Source organism: Heteronotia binoei, chromosome 13, assembly GCF_032191835.1.
Source record: "Heteronotia binoei isolate CCM8104 ecotype False Entrance Well chromosome 13, APGP_CSIRO_Hbin_v1, whole genome shotgun sequence".
In the NCBI taxonomy this organism is placed as follows: domain Eukaryota; kingdom Metazoa; phylum Chordata; class Lepidosauria; order Squamata; family Gekkonidae; genus Heteronotia; species Heteronotia binoei.
The window spans coordinates 46,519,945-46,543,097 of record NC_083235.1 but is presented as its reverse complement, the minus strand read 5'-3'; the positions used below and the strand labels follow the sequence as shown (position 1 = coordinate 46,543,097).

The following is a 23,153-nucleotide window of genomic DNA, read 5'->3' as shown; positions in this document are numbered from 1 at the left end:
AATTGAGCGTGACAGTTATATAGGCAAGCAAAGGCTTAAACTGATTGCTTAGCTTCTATGAAAATCCTAGCACATGCAATCAGAGAAACACACCACACTTCACCTTGTCAGAGGTGCCAAGGCTTCTCACCCTCTCCACTCCACAGGTAAACGTACTATGTTTTTACTGATATAATACCATGTTCTGAATCATTCAACATGTCACTTTAAAAACATATGCTTTGTTCAGATCACGGCTCTGCATCCTAATCCTACAATTCCAAGTCCTATTACACTGCTTATTAGATGCATTCGCCTATCAATTACATGGATTTATATTATCTAATCCACTTTGAATCTCAGTGAGAAAAGTGAACTATAAATAACACAAATCTGTGATTCTCTCCTCCTGCAAGAGGCTGATACTTTCATACATGTAAAGGTGCCATCCTAACATCTACTGGAATGTTTTCTTTCTAGAACAGGAAGGAGAGTTCCCCTTAAAAATCTGAAAATTTCCCCACAAAATACATTTCCCAGCTCTATGAGAAAACAGTGTTGCTCTTACCTGTAACTGTTGTTCATCGAGTGCCTTCTGCGCAGGCACACATTGGGACTGGAAGATTTTAAAAGCTTATTCTTTCAGCCTAGCAACAGAGCAGGGAACCCCTCCTGTCTGGAGCATTCTGGTGGCCATTTTCCTGCTCAAACAGTCACATACTCTGGGAGAAATGCTTCCTTCCCTTCAGTTCTCCTGAACCACCATGATGAGTCTCTATGAGTATTCAAATGAGAGCTCACCGTAGCATACGAGAGAGGGAATGTGTACCTGCACAGAAGAAGCTTGATGAACAACAGTTGGAGTTAAGTGCAACACTGTTTTCATCACTGTTCTTTTGCGCAGTCCCACACTGAGAGTAACAAGCAAGCTGATTTACCAGGAGGTGGGGTAAGTCTCTCATTGAGAGAGAGAATAAAAAACCCCTATCCTCACTGAAGTTTCCCTTTTTGCTTTGATGTCCACAGAACAGCACTTCATGAAGGTGTCTGTGAACGACCAATTACAACTTTGCAGATCTCTGTCAGTGGGATGCCTTGTAAGAAAGCAACCTAAACAGCCTGTGTTCTTCTAGAATGTGCCCTGATCTGGAGAGGGCAACGAAGACCTGCTTGGCTGGAACATACTCTGATGGCAGAGATCATTCATCTCAACATCTGTGATGAAGCAGGTTTCTCTTTAGAGGGACCCGCAAAACAAAGAGTTACAAAGTCTTTTGAAATTGGTTTATTATTTTCAAAACCATTTTTAATCTAAGATGTGCAAGGCTCTTTTGGCCACAGATGACGGCCTGGGAAAAAACACAAGGAGCAAAATGTTCTGCCCTAGGTGGAACCTTTAAATATAAATAACCAGAGGATGTAAAGAACCATCACTAGCATAATATAAACTTAAAGCCAATTAAAGCAGAGACCAATATAAACACTTAATTGCAAAAAAAGACACTCATAATAATCCATGCAGATGCTGTAGTTGTCTTCGAAGTCCATAACGAAAATAGTGGGAACAACCAAAGGAACCATAACTGATTTAATGAGCATTTGCAGTTCTGCTGTCATGCCCATGTGTACTTAGACATGCACAGCTTAATCTCATGACCCCCTGCAGGGTGGGTAGGCTAACACTGGTCCTGTTTTGCAGACAGCCCAAAAAAGACATCTGCTGTCATGCCCATGTATACTTAGAGATGCACAGCTTAATCTCTGAGACAAGCATATGCTGCTGGCAGGATTGACCAGGACATTAACTTTGATAGGAGATGCACACTAAGCCTCAAGGCCATCTTTTGCTCATTAATGCCTGCAGAAGGAACAACAACAAAGAAACTGTAGCATGCCCACTCAAGGTATCTGGAATGCATCCCCTAGGACCAGGTGTCATTGACAGCTTTGGAACAAAATAGTGGCACCTTCAAATTGAGGCTTGTAGCCAAAAGGTCCACTGTTGGGAAACCTCACTCTATAAAAATAGAGGCAATGTAATCCAAATCAATTGACCACTCATGAGTGAGCCAATTCATCCTACTCAGAAAATCCACCCTGAAACTGTCTGACCCCACTTTGTGAAGACCCCACTTTGTAAAGACACTTGATGTTGTACAGCCCATTCTCAAATGGTGGATGCCCCTGCACAAAGGGGAAGGAACATGGTACCACCTTGCTTGTTTAAATAAAACATTGCAGTTGTGCTGTTGGTTTGTAACTGGACAATAGCTGCAAAGGAATTAAGGGCAAAGAGCATTGCTCTCAGTTCTAAGAGACTGATATGCAAACCCCTTTCCCTATAGAGCCAGGTGTCATGCACCTTAATGTCACCACAGGGTGCACCTCAACTCTCTAGGAAAGCATCTGTGGTGACTGTAACCAATGGTGATGTCAGAGGGTGTGGCCTAATATGCAAATGAGTTCCTGCTGGGCTTTTTCTACAAAAAAGCCCTGGAAGTATGCATCCTGCAGACCTGCAACAGCAAGTCAATTATTTGAGAAACTGTAGAACAACAAGGAAACCATATGAAATTTCTTATTGTTGAGGAAACTATTTAGACCTCTTTGGTCTAAAATACGTCCAGACACCCCCCCATCTGCTTGTCAAGTAGAATGATCTTTGAGTAAAACCCAAGAGAATTAACAGGAGACAAAACTCTTTTGACAGTGCCCTTGTCCAACAAGGACTAAACTTCATGGTCCAACTTTGGAAAAATGCTATCCAAGGAAGAAGCAGCTATCTCCAATGAGGGCAAGTCAGCGTACTCCAGTTGGTAGTCCACAAATGTCATTTCAGCAGAAAATAAGTTAACCTATCTAGAAAATTAGAAGGGGAGGACTGGATTGGCAGCCATGATAGTCAGAAGGGCTTCTGGCCCTGTGAAACATCCTTGGCAGGGCCTGATGCTGTAACCTGAACTTAAAGTGGTATGATTTTTGCCTTGTTGATATACTGAATAGGAAAAAGACCTCTGCAGAGGATACTGTTGAGGCTGCTGATGAAAAGGGTGTTGGCAGCTCCAGTAAGGCTGATATCTATAGTAACATAGCTTGAAAGAAGGAGCAGTGCCCTGGGTAATGCCAAAAGAGCTGGCAGTTTGTTTTTCTTAATCTGGGACAGAAAGTCATCAGTTTTAACTGAGAACAGTGATATATTCTCAAAGGGGAGGTCCTTCTCCCTGGACCTGGTTTCAGGCAGGAGTGCACTGGAGTGAAGACAGAAACATCTTCTCAACACTATCGCAGATGTCATAGCCCAAGCAGATGCATCAGACAAGTGTCTTCTGGCATTAATCTGCTACTTGGACAATATCAGAGCTCAGCCATGGATTACTTTAGCCAGGGACAGCTTCTTCTCAGACAACTGGTCCAGGTAAGTCATCAGCTTCTTCCACGAGAAGAGCTGGCAGGCCCTCATAATGGCCTGATACTGCCATGGAACTGATGGAAGGGCAAGGAGCCAGCCAGGCAGTGGTGTTGGCTTTGCCAACACCACTGGAGGTGGGTTATCCAAAGGGTCCAGTTGCTCAGCAAAATTCACCCTCCGAAAGAGAAGAAATAGTCGACCTGGACTGAAGTGACAATGTACATAAGGGTGGGAGTTTCTCAGCTTTTAACTGGAGAGTTGGTTCTGAGTGTTTCAACATTTCTGAGGGAATACTCAGGTGCCAATCTTTATGATTAGACCTGGTCTTCTGCTTCTTCAGCAGAGGCTCAGATGGCTATCTAGCAGACGCTGGTTCTGGTGATCTTTACCTCCTTTGGACTGGGTCCAACCTCAGAACAAAGAACTGAGACAAAGGAGGGTGGACAGGATAGACCACCTGAGTGTGGAACTGACCTTGAACCCAAAGGGATCCACATTCTGCCCAGGCAGGTTTAGCTGATTTCTATCCCATTCCATTTCTTGCAAGCAGGACTCAGGGAGGTGTACAACACAGATACACAGCAATACATAATCAAATACATGTTAACTTCAGTATTATTTCAGTTTGCTCTACTACTGGATGGTGCAACATATCTATTTCACCATTAGTTAAGAGTGTCTGGCATACAATCCATATTCTACCCATAGGGAAGAGTCTTAATAGACAAGAATGGGGGGGAGAAAAACCCAAGAGGCCACTATTCTAACTGGCGCTGTCCTCAACCATACGCTTAGCAGAGCATCTCAGTCTTACAGGCCTTGTAGAATTGAGCTAAATCCTGCAGGGCCTAGATATCTCTGGGAAGAGAGTTCCACCAGGCTGGGGCCAGGGCCAAGAAGGCCCTAGCCATGGTCAAGGATGGCCAGATCATTTTGGGACCAGAGACTAACAGCAAGTTGGTACCAGTTGAGCTTAATGCTCTCTGAGGGGTATACAGGGAGGGGTGGTCCTGCAGATTCAATGGTCCCAGACCATCTAGGGCTTTGAAGGTAAGTACCAAAACCTTGAACCTGATTTGCTATTCAATCTGGAGCCAGTGCAGCTGGTAGAGCATAGGTCATATGTGCACTCTCAAGGGGGTCCCCTGTAAGGACCTGTGTGGCTGCATTCTGGACCGATTGAAGTTTCTGGAGGAAGTTCAAGGGCAGCCCTGCATAGAATGAATTACAGCAGCTTAGAGTGACTGTAGAATGGATAAATGTAGATAGATCAGCTTGGCTACTGGGACATAAAGTGCCTCCTCCCATTGAGCTGCCCTGAGCCAGGCCGCATGATCATTATAGGGTTTAGGGGTGAATTGTTGGCAGATCATGTAGGCTGCTACATTATGCTCCTTACCCAAACAAACTAAGCATAAGGCATGCTGGTCAGTGTGAGTAATTGTCATCCTGCACAACAATAAATAAAGCCTTTTCAGACATACTTGAGGTCTTGAAGATAATAAAAGCCAAGCAGTTAGAGAAAACTCAAATCAGTAGAAAGATCGATTTTCACTAAGCAGCAGTGTAGTTAGAGCTGAGGGAAAAGAAGCACCTCCTCCAGAGCATGTGACCGTTTGAGCAGGAAAAAGGCTTCCGCCTACCTGAATGCTCTGGACAGAGGGGTGCCCTCGGCTCTGTTGCTAGACTAAAAGAATAAGCTTTAAAAATGTTGTGAGGGGCAGGCTTGTGCACACACAATCCCAATGCTGTACTGCACAGAAGAACGATGAGAAACCTTAATAAACTAAAGCCAGCTCTGGCCCAGGTTGTACCTTGCTGCAGGAGCGAGAGATGCTTCCCTTTGGTCTGCAGCTGTGCAGCTCCAGTAAATATCGTATTAAGCAAATGGTGTGGGCCCTTCCCACACAAATGCCACTTGAAATAAAGCAGGAGCAGAAGGAATTTCCAACATTTGTACAGTACTGTATGAATGAGCATTTCATATTAACCCACCATGACCTCCTGCAGGGTGGGTAGGCCAACACTGGTCCTGTTTTGCAGACAGCCCAAAAAAGGCCCCCAGAGCAGACTGACCTGCTCCATCTTTAATCAACATCCTTTTGATCTAAGCCTCTTGCTCAGTAGAGTAATCTAACCAGTTTGTGCCAGCACTAAAACCATCACTATTATAGGTTAGACTCGCAGGGGTGGCCAACGGTAGCTCTCCAGATGTTTTTTTGCCTACAACTCCCATCAGCCCCAGCCAGCATGGCCAATGGGAGTTGTAGGCAAAAAACATCTGGAGAGCTACCATTGGCCACCCCTGGACCGTTAGAGGATTCTTACTCGTTTGCTAGTGAACCCTGGTCCCTTCCTGATTCCAACCATGTTAGAGAAGCCAAAAAATAGCAGCAGTAAACATTTATAGACCACTGACTAGGATGGTAGTATCTAAAGTTTGCATTTGTTTTAATTTTATTAATTGTTTCTTTTAATCAGTTACAGTGAATAAATACTAAAAAGTAAATGAATAAAAAAATTAAATATACCGCTGGGGATACTGCCCACTTTTGGAGGCACAGAGGAGTTGAAAGAGGGGGAAAAAAACCTTTTTGATTTGTTTGTCTGCTGCCAGGAAACATACAGAAGATGTCAGTGGGGTAAGAACTGCAAGTGCGTAAGACATCTCCAACTGGATCACTGGAAAGATTCTTGGCATACTTCAGTGGTGGCCTTCCATGGCCTTCCTCAAATTGTTCTCATCATAGCAAGTGATTTGGAAATGGTAAATTTTATGATGGAGAGGAGGAAAACGTGAGCCTATTGATTTTCACACCGTTTAAAAGATTCCAGTAGGAAATTAAGTGCAATGCCTTGTTCTATATTTCAAAAGCATTCCCAGTGATGCCAGTCCAGCCTCTAGGAAGCCTTTAACAAAGTAAATTCTACAGCCTCTGGAAACAGTTTGCTCTACCGGATTTCCCCGGTTCTAAATCCTATATGACACCACCACAGTCCAAGTCAGAAGGACACAGTATTATCTACTCTGATTGGCAGAAGTTCACCAAGGCCTCAGCACTTCTCTACCAGTCCTGCTACCTGAGACAATTTAAATGGGGATGACAAAGATTAAAGCATTCGTATAATCATGCGGCCAACCACAGGGATGTCTCACTTGCCCTTTAGTTGAGATGGCAGAAGCTGTATGGTTCAGGAGGGTTTTTTCCTCACTGCTTCCAGTTCATTTTAATCTGTTTTTATTGTAAACAACTTTAAGCAAAGCTGAAGGAACTATGAGGAAAAGTGGCATATAAATAAGTCACTGAGCTGTAGGCCGTCTCTCATTCCCACTTTAATGAGACATATGAACAATCAATTGCTTACCATGAGAACCTGCAGAAGGCTGTCCAGTTTGACCGAGCCCTGTCTGTGGTGCTCCAGCGGCTGCTGGCTGTGGCTGAACCGTGACTGGCTGCCCAATCTGTTCTGTCTGAGTCAGGCTGCTGGGCTGGCCTAGGGAGCTGGCAGCTGGCACAGGTGTCTGGGAGACAGGCATGGAATGAGCGGTTGGTGCCAGGGGAGCCCCAGAGGATGGGAGGGGCTGTGAGCCAGCGGGGAGAGGAGGAGGTGGCTGCTGCTGTTGCTGCTGCTGGTGCATTTGTTGGAAATGCTGCTGGCGAGCACGCATCTCGGCATACTTGAGCTGTTCCATGTGGAAGGCTTGTCGGTCAGCCAGGAGCTGCTGTCTCTGGTACTCTAGCTACAAAGAAGTTGGCAAAGGGTTACACATGCCAGACTCCACCAAACCCCTTCACACATTTTTTCTTTGGTGACCCATTTCCTTTCTCTCCCAAATTCTTATCCCATGAACATTACATAAGCACGGAGTTCCCAGGCAGATTCTGCTCCAGGCATCAGCAGGTCCCCATCTACTTCACTGCAGCAACGTAACAGAAGGATGTGCTTTTAGACCATCTTCTGACCACGAGTAAGGGGACTCAGACTGCAAAATTAACCACCATGAAGGTAACATGGGGTCCTCAAATTTAAGCAAAGGTTCTCACGACAATCAGCCAGCTAGCACCCCTCTCCTACTCCCCAGAAAATTAGATTTGGGTAAACAGAGCTAACTTTGAGAGGACAAGTCTGCACTTACTGCCTCACGCTCCCGATCCATGATGGTCTCCAGCTCTTCAAAGTGCCTCAACTTGATCTCAAGTTTCTTCATCTGTGTCTCCACCAGCAAAGCCACCAGGGACTTGATTTTACGCTCCTCCACGGCGGCCAAGTGCTGCAGGGGGGAGGGAAAGAAAAGGAGGCTGAAGCAAGACTCTAGCAACATCATGCCCTACAGAATCCCACACAGACTGAAAGAACGACATCTCCTGGCAGAGAAGTTGGGGCAAGGACATCATCCTAAGACACAATCAATACCTACAGCCTTAGATGCCTTCAACAGCCAAGCCTTGAAGCCATCATGTCTAGGTTAAGGATGGCAGCCTGTCTTTTATGACTATGGCATAAGAAGGAGCGTACATGAATACATGGGAAATGTGACTTAGCCCCACTAAATAAATGTGCAAAAACAAACAGAATTTATGTTAAATCTACGGTGCACACAAAGGACTTCCCAAAGCTTCTACCTCAGTAACCCTTATGATAAGTTTGTAAGGCAGGTCTGTACTATCTTCATAGGACTGATGAGGGGCTGTGATAGAATGGTTTTCTTGGAGTGACCCAGTTTGTGGCCAAGGCTTGGTTTTTACACTCTCAACTCATGCTCTCTTTCATCAGGCTTCATAACTTTTGTAATCTGTTCCCACTCACCCACCCCTCTCTAGGACAAAATCTTGTGTGCTACTGATCCAAAACTACAGCCCTTACATTAGTCTGGCCTACAAAGGCCACAGCATCCAGTCATTCTCCTGGTTACTCACCTTTGCCTTTACTGCTGCAGCAGCCAGAGCAGCAGCTGCTGCAGTGGAGAGGTTACCTTCACCAATGTCCCTCTCCACCTTGGTCTTTCGTTCACCCTCAATCTCAGCAAGATCCTTGGGTCCCTCTTCCTGGCCATCCTTGGGCTCTTTCTCCTTTTCTCCATCAGCTAGGGAGCAGAAAAAAGGTTATAGGAACTGTGGATGGCACATATGCAACCACTACTTGAAAGCAGCGTGAAATAGAATGGGGCAGGATGCACATCAATACTTGAACAATAGTTGTTCACTGCATCTGTGATCATGGATTCCAGACTATGTCCAATCAACTGTCCACAGAAGGAGCTAACAGCAAGGGTTCCCCCCCCCTCCATACAGTGCCTTTTGAGCCACAGGATTATTACTTATCATGGTAGATTTACACACAAGAAGTATATAATAATATAAAATATGTAACCAAGTTGATACAATGGGTATGCAGACTGATTGGGCAATCCCTCTAAATACTAATATCTGGGCTACAGGAAGAAGATGCCTAGAGTTACAGGACACATATGGAGAAAAAGAAAAGAACACAGGAGACTGGTGGTGCATATGAAGAGGGGGAATTGGGTGAAATTACTACTCCTTTGTCTCCCACCAGTAGAGCTTCATGATCACAGGAGCAGGAGTTTTTGCCCAGCTCCCCCTCATCACTGCACTCCCCCCCGCCCCACAATGTGTGGTTTTTCATCCATATGGGCCTCACAGCTAAAGGTGGCATCATTCAAACAGTGAAAAGGGACTAGTGGAGGAAGGGAAACATGGGGAAAATCTACACACATTGTGATGGCAGTTGTTGGCTAGATACAAGCTTCAGAAACTGAATGGACACCAATAAGACAACTAAGAGGGAAGGCTGCAATAAGTTCATGACTGTACTTCTCAGTACTGCTGCTGTTATCAAAAGCAAAATGGTATGACAACTTGCCAACCTGCCTCTGTTCCAAAGGGTTTCACACCCATCCACGCAACTGACACAGTGATGATTACAGACCTCTTAGTTTTCCAGCCCACCCACACCATATGAACTTCCTGGTCCTCTAGGAAGCAGAACTGAACTGCACAGAATTGAAGTCAAAATATAACTACTGAGACTTTATGACATATGGTCTCTGTTTCTGAAGTTAGTCTGGGCGCCTACTTCACTAGCCCTGGTACATGTCCTGTCGTATTCTGCAAGACAGGTTCAGAAGGCAGCTGTGCTGGTCTGCAGTAGAACCTTAGAGATCAAAAAGATATCCAGGGCGTAATCTTTCAAGACTCAAAGCTCTCTTAGTCAGAACCCTATCTGACAAAGGATGCCTTCACTCTCGAAAGCGTATGCCAAAAATCTTGTTGGGTCTGCAAGGATCTACTGTAGTCTAACCTAGCATATCTTGGAAGCTGCTGCTCACCCAGGGGGTCCCCATCATTCTTGTCCATTTCCTTCTCTCCATCAGCTTCTTTGTTTTTATCTTCTTCTTTCCTAGGCCCCTCTCCAAGTTTCTCTTTTACTTCTTCTTCCAGGGATCCTTCTCTTGGCTCCTGCAATGAAAGAAGGCTTTGATACCAACACAGCTGCCTACCACCATTCTAAATATTACTATTCCTTCCCAGTTTGTGACCAACAGTTATGGCTTGAAACTTATGTACACAGCACAAAAACACCAGTTAGAAAGGTCTCAAAACTAGAACAGAGTTTTATTCCTCCAGCTGCTCAGAAAACCTTGAAACACTGCATCAGAAGTTTTATATATTAAATGACTTTGAGATAAGGGATCGTGGCCAGATGGCTGTCACTGTGCCTTTCTTTAGGGACTTTGACCAGCTGTATTCTGGCTCTGCAATCACATTGGAGGGGATTCCTAAAAGCTGGCCTTCATTTTACCACTTCCTCAACAACATTCTCTATATCGTGCCCCAGGGTTCATTTCTGCCCCATGTATAATAATCAGGTTCTAGGCCATGCCCTCCCGCACCTTCACCTCTTTCTTCTCTTCTGATGGCTGTGGTTCTGCCCGACTCTCATCTGTGCAGCTCTCTTCTGAGTGAGCAGTGGAGAAAAAAGGACAGGACAAAAGATGCCAATATTAGAGCCTGTAAGTAGGAGTTCCACCCACACCTTTTTTTTTTTTGGAGGGAGGTGTTGGAATAATGAATGGGAGTGGGAAGGAATGCTCTGAAAGCAATCAAGGAATCCAGAAATACATGGAATCCTGTCTCCAAGTACTTTGCAAATAATAACATTCCCCATTATGGGTGAAAAGATCCAGATGCCAATCACTGTTCCCTGGTGACTCAACTCCAGCTTGAAATCAGATGTGCCCTGAGGAACACTGTTTAAAGTTGAACACTGTCCAGTTCCCTGAACTAGCCACTATATTCCTGAAGCAGAAGAGAATTACCAACAAATCCCAACCTTTATCTGACCCAGTCCAAAGGGGGTGGGGGAGGGGAGTTAGATGGAGTGATAATGGAAAACCCCTTACCCTGTGCCAGGCGATTGAGTGTGAGCTCCAGGCCGGAAGCCAGGCCGGCTCTGGTCTCTTGCGTCTCGGCACCCTTCTTAGTCCCCACCGCACACTGGGCGAGGTCCAACGAGGGCACTTCACGGGTTGAAGCGCGGAAGGCGCCCCGCTCGCCCCCCTCACCTATTCTCTCCAGCTCATCGGATGTGGTCCCTGCAATTCCGCTGCTCTCCAGCCCAAATGCCGGGTCTGCCTTGCCTGTCACCTTGGCAGCTTCCTCCACCTTGCGGACGTGAGCTTCAACCAAGGCTGTAGGCACCTCTTCCTTCATCTTCGAGAATTCCTCTGCAGAAGATACAGTCAAACTGAATGGCTCTCTTCAGAGCAACAACTGGGAAACAATATGGGCAATGTGGATATCGGAGAAAGGTAGAACAGGGCAGAATGGTATAGGGGCTGGGGCCAGGCCAACAAGAAATGTGATTGTACCTCTCCTACTTACTAAAAAGTAGCTGAGAAAGGGGAAAAAATTGCAGAACACGATGCAACAGCTGCAGGATAGGCAGAGAAGCGCTTAAGACACAGCCCCAATGGAACTGGATTTTTCACTTCACTGGAGGAATCTGCTTCAGCAAACACTCCAGGGATCTGCTCTAGCATCCAGTGGAAGGAACTGCGCTAGCTCTCAGACTCCTAACACCCGCCAATTCACAGCCTAGCCAATTCTTGTAATGTAAGAGTTCCAATTTAAGAGTTTTCACAATTTGTGAAAATCACACAGCTCTGCTACTGTGTTCTGTGGCTACTTCATATATTACTGTTTTAATATACTACTCACAAACACATAGAGGCACATGTTACAAGGAACTGCTGATTGACCAAAGATCCCTGAAATGTGTACTTGTATTGGGAGATTAGTGTTTGAGCTCCAGCACATTAGGCAGCCTTATTTTCTTTACAGGAGGCAACAGGGTCTGGGGAGGGGGGGCAAGAAGCAAAGGTCTTGAGGTGTGCTAGTCGGGCTTCAGACAACAGCATATCTGATAAAGATACATGGTGCAAATGAAGCTACAACAAAATAAAAATGGAGGTAGGAGTCCACTTGAGCTACAGTCTGTGCAAAAAAGCATTATTCATGACAGCAGAAAATCTCCTTACTGGTTCCCAGGATACAGGCCCAGAATTCGGCATCCTGAGATCCTCAGCTTTCATTATAAATAACTCCAACTTCCTAGTCTGTATGGCTGTAGAGAAAAGCTTGGTAATGCGGGGAGCACACTATACAGAGGGGGGATGGGCAGCATTTCCAGTAAACCGTGGGGCAATCCATGCTGTGACCCTCCTTCTACAAGTCCAACCATGCCCAATATCCTTCCTTCCCCCCACCCCCAAACTTCTTGCTAATGCAATTCACCAACCCCACCAAATTATGTAAAAAACAATAGTCTAGGAAATTGAATAAATGGCCTCATTTGCATAATGTGTTTTGCTTGCATTTCTGAACTTGCTAATTGGGGGAGATGTTCGTCGTGTGCAGCTATGCTGAGGATAGGTCAGTTACCTAGAGCTGACTTGGCTGCTGCAGATGCCACACGAGGGTCCACAACAGAAGCCAGGAAAGCCACCGTGCTCATGACAGGATTGCCTGACTGGCTGAAGGGGATGGGCTGGTAGGCTAGGGGCCCAAGAGAGGCCTCTGAGTCCTCCAGATAAGGGTCTTCAATGGGGAGACGCAGGAAGTGTAGGATGCACTCGTCCTGAGTGCGGCTGCCAACATGCTCAGAAACCTTGTTCCAGTCATCCTTGTACATCTCCAAGGCCTACAGATGAGTAGAGAAATGGATTAGACATATACATTAAAGAACAGGAATCAGAAGCAGACAATCAGCCTACCCAGGCTGGAAAATAATTGTTATTTTCTGTTGTTCTTTTTTTTAAAAAAGTTTGCCAATATTTCAATCAGATTTTTAATTTTTTAAAAAAGTTTCACCTATAATTTCTCTTTTAAAAGCAGCATGGTTTAAAGTGAACCCTGTATTTAAAACAAGCATATGATCTCTTAAAATTGAGCTTGTGCTCAGAAGGAACTGCGGAAAACAACCCCATCAAGTTATCATACAGTACATGCATTTACTAGGTGCCAGACAAGTCACTACAGGTAGCATCAACTAATCCATTTTTACTCCTGTTCTATGCTTTACCTTTAGCTTCCATCCCAGTGACCTGATCATTAATTATCACCAGCCCTTGCAGCTGATTGAGATTACTTTTGAAAGGTGAAACTGGGTAGGACAGGTAAATGGCCAAGGAGACTAAAACAGAAATCAACATTAGACAGAAGTAGCATCTTCCAGAGCTGAATCCAACCAGTACCCATTTATAGCTGCAGGTTTTACATGAGCACTGTTATCAAAATATAAGCAATATATCATCATTGTCTAAAATGTATATTGTACTAAGTCTCTATTAGGTTTTTAATCCATGTGTGTTATGGTTACAGTAACCATTCAGAGTGCACTTCAATCCAGGAAATATCTGGACAACCAATGAAAAAACACCATATAAATTGGCCCTTTTCCCTTAGTGAATTAAATCATTATTTGAACTGCTTATTGAAATAATCTTGGTGTAACCTAATCCATCTAGCAGCAGCACTGCCGATTGTACATCTATGAAACGACTCAAAAGTTCAGCCTGCACTGGAGTGCTCTTGTATAAGTCTTCATTGGCATTCACTAGCAAAGGTTACAGTTGCTTTTAAATCAACAGAATTTAAATACTGCATTTTTAGGGTCTGAAGGTCTGACCATCCTTAGTTTGAGATACATATTATCAGTATAATTAACTGTTTAATGTCTCAATTCACAGTCTGTATGGAAGTCTAAGCACTGTATCTGTGCCCATGAAGAATTCCCTGTTTTTGTTTACTTTCTCCCATGGAAAGGTATTCAAGTTCCAAATGACAACTATCAGCCTTTCCAATCTAATCTGATTTTAACTGGCAAGATTTTAGCCACCAAGGGAAAAATGAAGTTTGGAGTAGCATGAACAGGAGGAATAAGAGAAAATAGTTTCCTGAAGTATCTGAAACTGGTAACAGATCCAAGCAAAAAATAGAAAAAAAGCACTTAGAATAAACTACCCTTTGAATAAACAGACCTGGTGTTTAACCAGTTTGTTATCATACCTGTTTACTATTTCAACCATGGTTTTGCTTACAAAGTTAAATCCCGTCCCCAGAGGACACATGTAGGGAAACATCAGCAAAATCTGCTTCTTTGCAGAGATGAGAAATGCAACTTTATCCTGATTTGCTGGATGAGGATGTAATGCTGAAGCACAGATAACACAAACCAAGATTTCACATCACAGTTTGGGTACTTACATAACATAAAGCAATGCCTAACCATGGTTAAAGTAAACAAGGTACCGTCAACAAATGATGGCCTCAGCATCCAAGCCAAAATAAAAGAGAAATTATTCTAGTTGTCCTTTATTATCAGTATTATTTCCAAACGATCAGAGCCTTCTCACTGAAACCCATGTCACTTTAGTATCTCTGAAAACTTCTGAGAAGGGCATCCAACTTGCTGGACAGTGCTGGAAAAAATACCATTTCAGACAAAGCAGCAAACAACTCAGTCTGAAAAAGAACTTTTTTGATGTGGGCTTCAGAGAACCAACCAATCAACAAACTAACAAAAATCTCCTTTTTTTGCATCATTTTTTAGTTTTTACCTACTGGAATACTGCTAAAAACAGATACAAGAGTTTAGTAATTAGAAGCAGAGCGGGATAATCCTTTATGAAGTGTTATGAGCAATTATGGGATAGTTATGAGCAATGATGGGAAGCCAAGTGGCAAGTTCATAATTTAATTGGAATCTTCTTGTTCTGCTCACCTCCAGCAGCAGCAGTGTCTCTTGCTCTGTCCACTCACGAGTAGCGCTGGCAGCAGCTTTGCTCTGCGGGAGAAAACCACACATTAGAACCCACTCTGTTCTGAGTAAGCATCTGAGCAAATCCACCTTCTGCTTGCCCACTACCTTAGAGGGAACATTCTTCTTGGTGTACATGTCAGTACGCAGTCCAAAGTTTTGCATGTCTGGGGGCTTCTCCTTACTCTTATCAGGAAAGTTCAACATCTGCTGGGAAGCTGTGGTCTGCTGTGAAAGGGGGGGGGGAGAATGAGCTCCATCGAGTGTTAACAACTAAGCCCCACACCTGAAACCTCATGAGCGCTACCTCGATGCCAAAGAGCTTCAGAGAAAATACATCCAACTCCTGTTCTTATTTGTGACCAATTCACAGCGAAGACTACAGTATGCTGTCAAACAGTCTTAAACTTACACTATGTTCAATGGACACAGGAGAACAAACATCTAAGGAAGTAACATAGGCCATTGCTTAGAGCACATGAACCTTCTATGACTTGCCTCCCTCATCCCTCCAATTGATGAAACGTCATAGCATTAAGCAGCCAATGGAGATATTGCAGACAACTGCATATAATATGCCCCCCCTGCATCTAATAATTCCACTCTTATTCATTCTAAAAAATTCAGTAGAATGGCCTTTGTGTGCATGGAAGTTCATACTTCTCCAAAGCTATGGGAAAAAACCTATTAATCCCCAATCTCTTAGTTCCCTACTGAGGAGTGCTGAGTTTTATAAACCCACTCCTTTAGAGGCTTTCCCTTCTCCTACCATTTCAGGTTTCCCTTTCACCGTCTCTGTGACAAGGTCCTCAATTTCCTTGGTTTTCCGACCCGTCTTGGTATCACTGTCACTCTGACGACCCTAAAGAGTAAGCAAGATAGTGCTCAAAACCCCCACTCCCACTCAGAAAGGTCGACATTTAATGGACATTTGCCCTTGCTAATGTAGAGGCAATTCTGCTTAAATGCAAACATAGCACTGGGCTTACCACGAAGCCTGATTCTCTTCAGCTGAATGGAGGTTTTTACATTTCCTGCTTGCTTTGGAGGCTATGCAGATAAATTCATGCTCAGACCCTTGCAGTGGGAGAAACCTCCTAGTTCTGGTTCTGCCTGCAAAGGGCTTGAACTGAGCTCCTGCATTAGCCCAGCACCTGCATAGTTCTGCCTCCAGCTCAAATGGACTAAACAACCAGAAAACACCAAATATCTCCCTTGTATAATGAAAACAATGTACTAAATATCTCCAACACATAAATAATACACAAAACACTAGTATTACTTAGGAGAGCTACTGGCCCAGCATAAAGTATGTGCCACTGAGTCGTGAATATTACAAAGGCTGTAAAGGCTCCAGAGATAAGCAATATTAAAATAAATATTTTTGAAGCTGACATGGTTTAGGGAGCCTCAGAGTAAAGGCTTTTAGTTATTCTTATGTGCATTTCTTGACAAAGATATTAATCGAAACGCGAAACATAACGATCGAAATTCCATCGAGAACATACTTTATGCAAGTTGGAGAATATATTTTTATCACCTTTGAGTGTTGTATAAGTCTTTACATATTCCTTGGAAGTCTGGAACTGTAATGGAACTTGGTGGTTTGGTTTACGTTATTCTGTACTGTATTTATTGGCAACAGTGTGTGTATTTTGAATTTTCCTCTTAAGTAATACTAGTGTTTTGTGCATTATTTATGTGCTGGAGATATTTAGTACATTGTTTTCATTATACAAGGGAGATAGTTGGTGTTTTCTGGTTGTTTAGTCTTTCTCTCTGTCCCTGTTTTTTCCATTCCAACTCAAATGGAAACAACAGATAATCTGAAGCACTGAGAGAGACATCTTGCTATAGAAACTTTCGAACAAAACCTAATATGGTTATAAATCCATAGATTTTCTTTGTCCAGCATCCTCGAAAGAGACAGGAACAATTCAAAGCTAGTGAGCAGATTCTAGTATGCATAACTTAAAAATCTTTAAAAATCAGCTTTCTTTTCATGTGAGATAAGCTGCTTTGTTCTCCACCAGCCCTACCTGGGGTGTCTTAGGCTGCAGTGGCACCAACCCTGAAGGCGTGTCAGCCAGAACATGGAAATGAGAGGTAGGTGGTGGTCCCATTGGTGTTGGCCGGCTCTCAGCATCCACTTGATAATTAATGAGACCCCACTGTTCTAGGAAGGCATGGACCCTGCAACAGAGGATCAGAAATGAAACCTGAGCTCAGCTCTGCTTTTAGATTTAAGAAGCTCAGAAGCAGCATTCACAGCAAAAAAGCAAAGGAAATTGAAGATGCTGAATAATCCTATAATGAAGATGAAGTTCACTAAAACAAGATATTCACAATTCATGTTTTTTGCTTATCAATATACTTTGAGGCTAATTTCAGCCAGCCTTACTACCACATGCAGATCTGTTTTCCTGTCAAACAAAATGGCTGCAGTGTTAGCTAAGAAATAAGGGGGGAATACTGCATTAAGTGCTGTGTAGAAACAGAGCACAGTAGACTGTCTGCTTCAAAGACAGGTGAGACACACTCAGGGTAAGGGGTACAACGCACAAACTCAACAGCGATTTGCTCAGTAGCAGATATCTTCTTGACCTGTTCACGCAACTTGCTCCGTAACAACTGACTCTCTTAGAGTAATCAGGAAATTGCTGTAAACAGGTTTCTGTTTTGAGGAAAATATGCTTTTTAAATGGAAAATATAAAGTTTCAATTCCTACTCTATAAATCCACTAATATTCGTGCCATTTCCCAGGTCAGAAGTGCATCCCCTGACCAAATGACAGGGGTTATGGTCAACTTCTTCTTTCTTTCACTTTCACAAGAAATCCTCACATCTTGGAAGCAACCAATCTAAAATTCTGGCTGGTCTCACAGATGTTGTCATATAGCTGACTTTTCTTGGCTTGGCTATTTTGTATTTCAACAAACCTCATGATGGCGCAGACATCTCCAGCCAGATTCCGGCGACAGGCAGTTGAGGTTAGGTACTCCTGTGGATTGAGCCGGTATGTGTCGATCATGAAATTGCGGTATGCCAAGTAGCTAAAGAGTGGCAGAGAGAAAAAAGGAAATATTGACAACCATAATTTCTAGCCCCATTTCTAACCTCCTTCATCAAACTCTGTCTCCATCATAGAAAGTCACTCTTTATGGTGGACAGCTTTCTCCCTTGAAGTCTTTGCCCTTTATTAAGTCCTCTCCTTCTCTTGCATGACCAATATCCCAAAAAACAGTTTGCATTTAATCAGATAAAAGACAAGGAAATAAGGTAAGGACTGCCTTCAGCTCTCCAGCTACTGAAGGTCAAAAGCACAGGCTACTGTCACATTTGCTAGTAAGGATGCCATTATTAAGAAGATCAGTCTTACATTTCAGGAGTCTTGGACTTGTTCTTGCCATTGAAAAATTCTGGGAGGGCTCTTCGCTCAATGGCATGCACGCTGTGGAGGAAGCACAAGGAAGCGTTAGAGCAGGTCAGAAGGATGGAGGGGCTGATGAGAGGAAAGAATCACTCCCACCCCCCATCACAGTACCTGTTATAGTCAAACCAGGCTGCATAACTGGGAATGATGATGTGATGAGTCTGTTCTGTCACATTATCTTCATGAAGGTCAGGGTTCTTTGTCTGCTCTCCTTTGTTGCCAGCATTGTTCTCTTCTTCCTCCTGAAAAGATGAAGCAGGCAACATATGTATCCATGACCTCTCTGATGATAGCTCCTAACTCTCCCTTCAAGAACAACTGATGGGATTTTTTTATTCATGCAGCCTTTGATATGAAGAGCCTGCAAATCTGCTTTATACAGAACTCAAGAGGATGATGGTACATCATTGCAAAGGCAAACTGATAACGGAGAAGGGAGGAAACAAAGACAATTTTTTGTAATCTGAGAGAATGTTAAGGCACAAGTCTGTTGAGTAAACAGGCTTTCAAAGAGGTCTTTTTCAGTTATCTTTTCTGCACTGGAGTAATGGGATTCTGTCCACTTCTGCTGGTGCCAAGAAAAGTCAAGAAGAAGAAGAACAAGGATGTAACTATGTGTGTCTATGGGAGGAGGGGGACAACAGAATGAAGAAATGCAACGGATGGAATGTGACAGTTCTGTTTGGCTCACCTTTCCTGCAGTCTCCATGCTCTCATCCTCTGGTTCATCTGGAAAACAACAAGAAGTCAAAGGGAGGCCACATCTCGGAAAGAAGTCTCCATTCATATAGCCTCTTGTATCCACTTCATACAAGGCAGCAACAAGAAAGAGGTTAACTTGGGTATTTCTGAGATTACCAAACATACAAGCCACTTTTCATTGTACACGTGTCCTTTCCACAAAGTCTTCCTTCAACAAAGACCTCCTTCAGCAAACTCTATCTCCATCATAAAAAGTCATTCTTTATGGTGGACATCTTTCTCCCTTGAAGGAATGGAGTCGTGTGGTACAAAACCATATGCTTTTTATTGCTGTCACAACTGCTTTGTCATTATTTTCTCAAGCTTTGTACTCACTGCTGGGATTGTGAGCAACAGTGACCTACCTCTCTCAATACACTGCAGGCCATCCTGATCTCAGGACCCAGATGAGATTATGAACATAATGCACAAATAAAACCTCTGACTGCTAGGAGTTACAAGCAGCAGAGGGAAGCATTACCTCTAGCACTCTAAGAAGAGCAGGGGTCACCAACTGGTAGCTTGCTGTCGCTCATGGAGGTGCCCCCTCGCATGATCCACACAGACAAGTGTCTCCATGCCTGCTGTGCTTCTTGACTTGTCCCTAAGGATGCAGGAGGCCAGATGAACATTAGGCTGCCTCTGCAGTGTCAGTTTTCTCCCCAGCATGCCTTGCTCCCATGCACCAAGAAAGGAGCTACAGTCAGGCAAGCATGGAAGGAAGGTGCCAGCACAGAGCTGTGCAAGCCCCAACCATCAGGGACACGGCCTCAACAGTGGAGCTGCCCCGCTGGACTACCCATGCTGTAGGCCAATACCAGGTAGGAGCACTGGCAGCCCCACCAAGCTCCACATTCCTATTGGTTCCATAGCCAGAACTAGGAGCTCTGTCAGGGTGCCTCGGTGCTGTGCCTCCACCTCTCACACCCTCATTTTTTCATTGCCATGGGGTGGCAAGGGATGCATATATGCTGCCATGTTGCCCCATTGTACCCAGCCCTGCAGTTAGGCATTCACTGCTGAAACACAGAGCTTAGAGGGACAATTTAAGGGCCCACTGTGGTGGTATCCCAACAGTGAAGTGGGAATGCATGAAGGGAAGGGGCAGTGTACTTGCTGCCCCCTACTTGGAAAGTCACACTTGGGCCCTAATGTGCTGTCAAAACTCACCAACAAAAAAGTTGGCTACTCCTGAACCAGAGAAAGCAATGAGAATATTTATAAAACAATAAATAATATTAACATAACCACTGGAAGCCAAAGATCTGCTTATACCCATGCCAGGGGCTTATGTTAGTCCAGAAGAATGTTTTATTCCCCACTCCCCCACTTTTTGTATCTGACTCCCATGACATCACACAAAATGGCTTTTGAAACTCTCCTGTTTCAAAAGAGGTTTACCATGCTGCAGGAAAATACAGGGATGCAGTTTGAGGAAAACCAGGTGTAATCCCCCTTGGACTCACAAAACTAGCTAGAACTTTTAAATTCTGGATGATGCATCTATAGCTTCTTATTCCCTTCCTCTATGGTACCAGATTGGATATTCTTACACATTCTGAGTCTGCTGACTCTCAAATATCTCAAAATCTTGTTGATCTCTAAACTGTTTAGGGATTCAAATCTAATAGTCTGAGGAAGTGATTCAGGTTCAACAAGAAGTTCAGAGTATTGGCCTCAATGTACCCTAGCAGGCTTGTAATCAGTTCAGGCACATGAGATATTTAGAAGAGCTATGAGGTCTGCTTCACAAATGTCTGTTTTGCCTGGTTTACACACTGGGATTCTGCATCAGGAGGTCTGCTAGAAACAAGTGCAAATTCAACACAGGTAATCTCTTCCTCTACAGCAGCAGATCCTTGCGAGGAAAACACATGTGAAGCAGCCATTAGGCTCAGGGGTCAGTCTTAATACTCAAACAAAATAATTTTCATGCACCCTTCAGATTTTCACGCAACCTACAAGATAATGTGCTGGAAGAGACAAAAAGCAGTTTGCATCCCTCTTGAATGTGGCTCATTAAAAGAAAAATAAGGTAAGATTCCTTAAACAGAGGAAGGGAACGCTGCACGCCAAGAACTGTTCTTATTGCTCTACAAAGAGGAACAGAGAATCACAAAAAACAAAGAGCTTTTTACCCAGATCAGTCATAGTGCCACCCTTCACAGGAGCAGATTCAGAGTCTTTCTTGGTGTTCACTACGGAAGACAGAGTGAGAAAAGAGTATTTTATTGGGATAAAAATTTTGAAGATCTTCACATCTGCCCTCCCTGTCAAAGAAGCATCCCTTTGTAAATTCATGTTTACCTCTACATCATTATAGGGAACTCAAAACCATACTAAATGGAAACAGAAAGCTTGTTTATTCACCAGTATGGAAACACTGCTTGTGACGGAGACATCTGCTAACACAAACATCACCTAGAAATTCCAATCTAAGGAGCATAACAAAAGAACAATGGTTGTGGAAGTGGTATTGAAATAAATTGAAATAAACTGAAACTGTATTCGAGAGAAGTGGTCCTGACCTGTTTTTGGTAGTATGACTTCTTCAACATTGGGAACAGGGGAAGGCTCATCCATGTCTTTTGTGAGGTCTTCTTGCTCCTCTTCCCGGTGGCCACGCTTCGATTTGGTATAGGGAGTGGAAGGCCTGCAGAAGGTGGGGTAGGAGGAGCTATCTAATAAGCCTTCTCATAGATACCCCAAATAAGCGGCAAACTCTAGAATCCCTTGCATTATTTATCTTTGACCAAAGGGGCAGTGTCCCTCCATCAAAGTGCCAGCTGCTGCACGGAGGTCCTTGCTGCTTATCCTCCAGGAAAAAGACCAGATAAGAGATGGGATCATGCATTCCCAAAAAGAAATGAGGAGGAATGGATTCAAGAGTGCTGACTAAATCAGTTCCTGGGATGGATGTAATAAAGGAAGCATCTCCAGATACACAGAAAATTTCTGTGTATCCAGATACACAGAAAATTTCCAAACCAGCCACTTCTTATAAGCTGCATCCCTAATACTTTGCAACGGAAGAGGTGGCTGCAAGAAGTTATCCAGGCTTTTGCAAAATCTGATCGTTCTTCAGAGATTGGCAATTTAAAGAATAGAGCACCAAGTTCACAAGTGCCCTGCCAGAATCACTCTGGCTTAGAGCCTGGATGTGAACCAGGAAGCAAGAAAGAATGGTTCTGTCTCACGAGTCCTCACCCTTTCTTGGCGTTCTTCTTCTTAGCTTCTGGAGTAGGTGAAGGAGAGGGAGAACGTTTCCTTTTTTTGTAGTTTCCCCCCTTCTTGTCTCTTCGGTCTGAGTCAGGGCTGTTAACCTAGAGAGAGGAGGAAAAAGCATGACACACTAGTAGTACTGATCAGCTTCTGCTGAGGAAGCCACCAGTTGAAGTTTCTCGGGGTTCCACTTTTCACCTTTGCACCGGGGTGGGGTTGGACAGCTGAGTTTTCAGAAAGTCAATGGCCTGAAAGGCAACACACATCACCAGCAGCCTCACATTATGCATTTTTTACTGGATTATACCATTCCAGATAGGAGGCAATTTCTTCTCCTCATGGAATACAAGATACTCAGGTGAAGTTTACTTTTCCCACCTGCTACATGGGCAGGGTAATTTAAATTAGATAGATGTGTCATCGTTTCTGGAGGGATAAGTCCACTCACAGTTTTGGGATGTGGTGCAAAATAGATTATTTAAAAAGCCTAAATTGCATGCTGCATCATCAATAGAAACCCATGACGAATGTCGTAATTCATTCAACTTATAACAATTCTACAAAGGAAGAACAGAAGGAAATACGCCCTCAGAGTTCATGGAAACTAGAGACTCATCAGATGATCCTACTCTGCCAACAGCAAGACATCCTGGCCCATACCCTCCATTCCCTCATGACAAGAAACATACATGGCGAGTCCCATGTTCCTCTCTCCACTGCAGGAAGAAGCAGATCCTAGTGAGCAATGCTAATCAGTAGCTTCCACCCCAAAAACAGCGTTGGAGGATGAATGTCAGCAGAAGTATCCACTTGTGAACGAAGAGACTGACACTCAACTGGCTGCTCTGTAGTTCCTTCCTTCTGCACAAAAGGTGCAGCCCACCTTGAACAGGCTGTAGCCTCCAAGGAGTAAGATAAACATTTGGATTCACTGGAGCACTTCTACAGACAGAAGGATTTCTCCTCATGGATCACAACTTCCCTGCCTCCCCCCCCGACACACATACTTTAGCCCAAAATGCCCA

General features: G+C 43.9%; 1 protein-coding gene across 15 annotated transcripts in view; it reads right to left on the bottom strand.

Annotated features, from left to right (window-relative positions):
• SMARCC2 (SWI/SNF related, matrix associated, actin dependent regulator of chromatin subfamily c member 2) overlaps positions 1-23,153 on the bottom strand; it is a 43,452-nt gene that overhangs the window by 3,910 nt on the left and 16,389 nt on the right. For 4 of the 15 annotated variants that reach the window (XM_060253507.1, XM_060253519.1, XM_060253521.1 and 1 more), the window contains 18 exons: positions 22,114-22,229; positions 21,435-21,559; positions 21,045-21,104; positions 18,857-18,894; positions 18,277-18,407; positions 18,112-18,183; positions 17,672-17,785; positions 16,771-16,924; positions 15,501-15,593; positions 14,840-14,959; positions 14,696-14,758; positions 12,355-12,613; positions 10,815-11,138; positions 10,305-10,369; positions 9,741-9,870; positions 8,308-8,474; positions 7,527-7,661; positions 6,755-7,130 (listed from right to left, as the gene is read on the bottom strand). In XM_060253507.1, coding sequence (XP_060109490.1) covers positions 6,755-7,130; positions 7,527-7,661; positions 8,308-8,474; positions 9,741-9,870; positions 10,305-10,369; positions 10,815-11,138; positions 12,355-12,613; positions 14,696-14,758; positions 14,840-14,959; positions 15,501-15,593; positions 16,771-16,924; positions 17,672-17,785; positions 18,112-18,183; positions 18,277-18,407; positions 18,857-18,894; positions 21,045-21,104; positions 21,435-21,559; positions 22,114-22,229 — 2,542 coding nt within the window. The remainder of the gene's footprint in view (positions 1-6,754; positions 7,131-7,526; positions 7,662-8,307; positions 8,475-9,740; positions 9,871-10,304; positions 10,370-10,814; positions 11,139-12,354; positions 12,614-14,695; positions 14,759-14,839; positions 14,960-15,500; positions 15,594-16,770; positions 16,925-17,671; positions 17,786-18,111; positions 18,184-18,276; positions 18,408-18,856; positions 18,895-21,044; positions 21,105-21,434; positions 21,560-22,113; positions 22,230-23,153) is intronic. The other 11 variants (XM_060253510.1, XM_060253522.1, XM_060253513.1 and 8 more) reach the window with 9 other exon arrangements.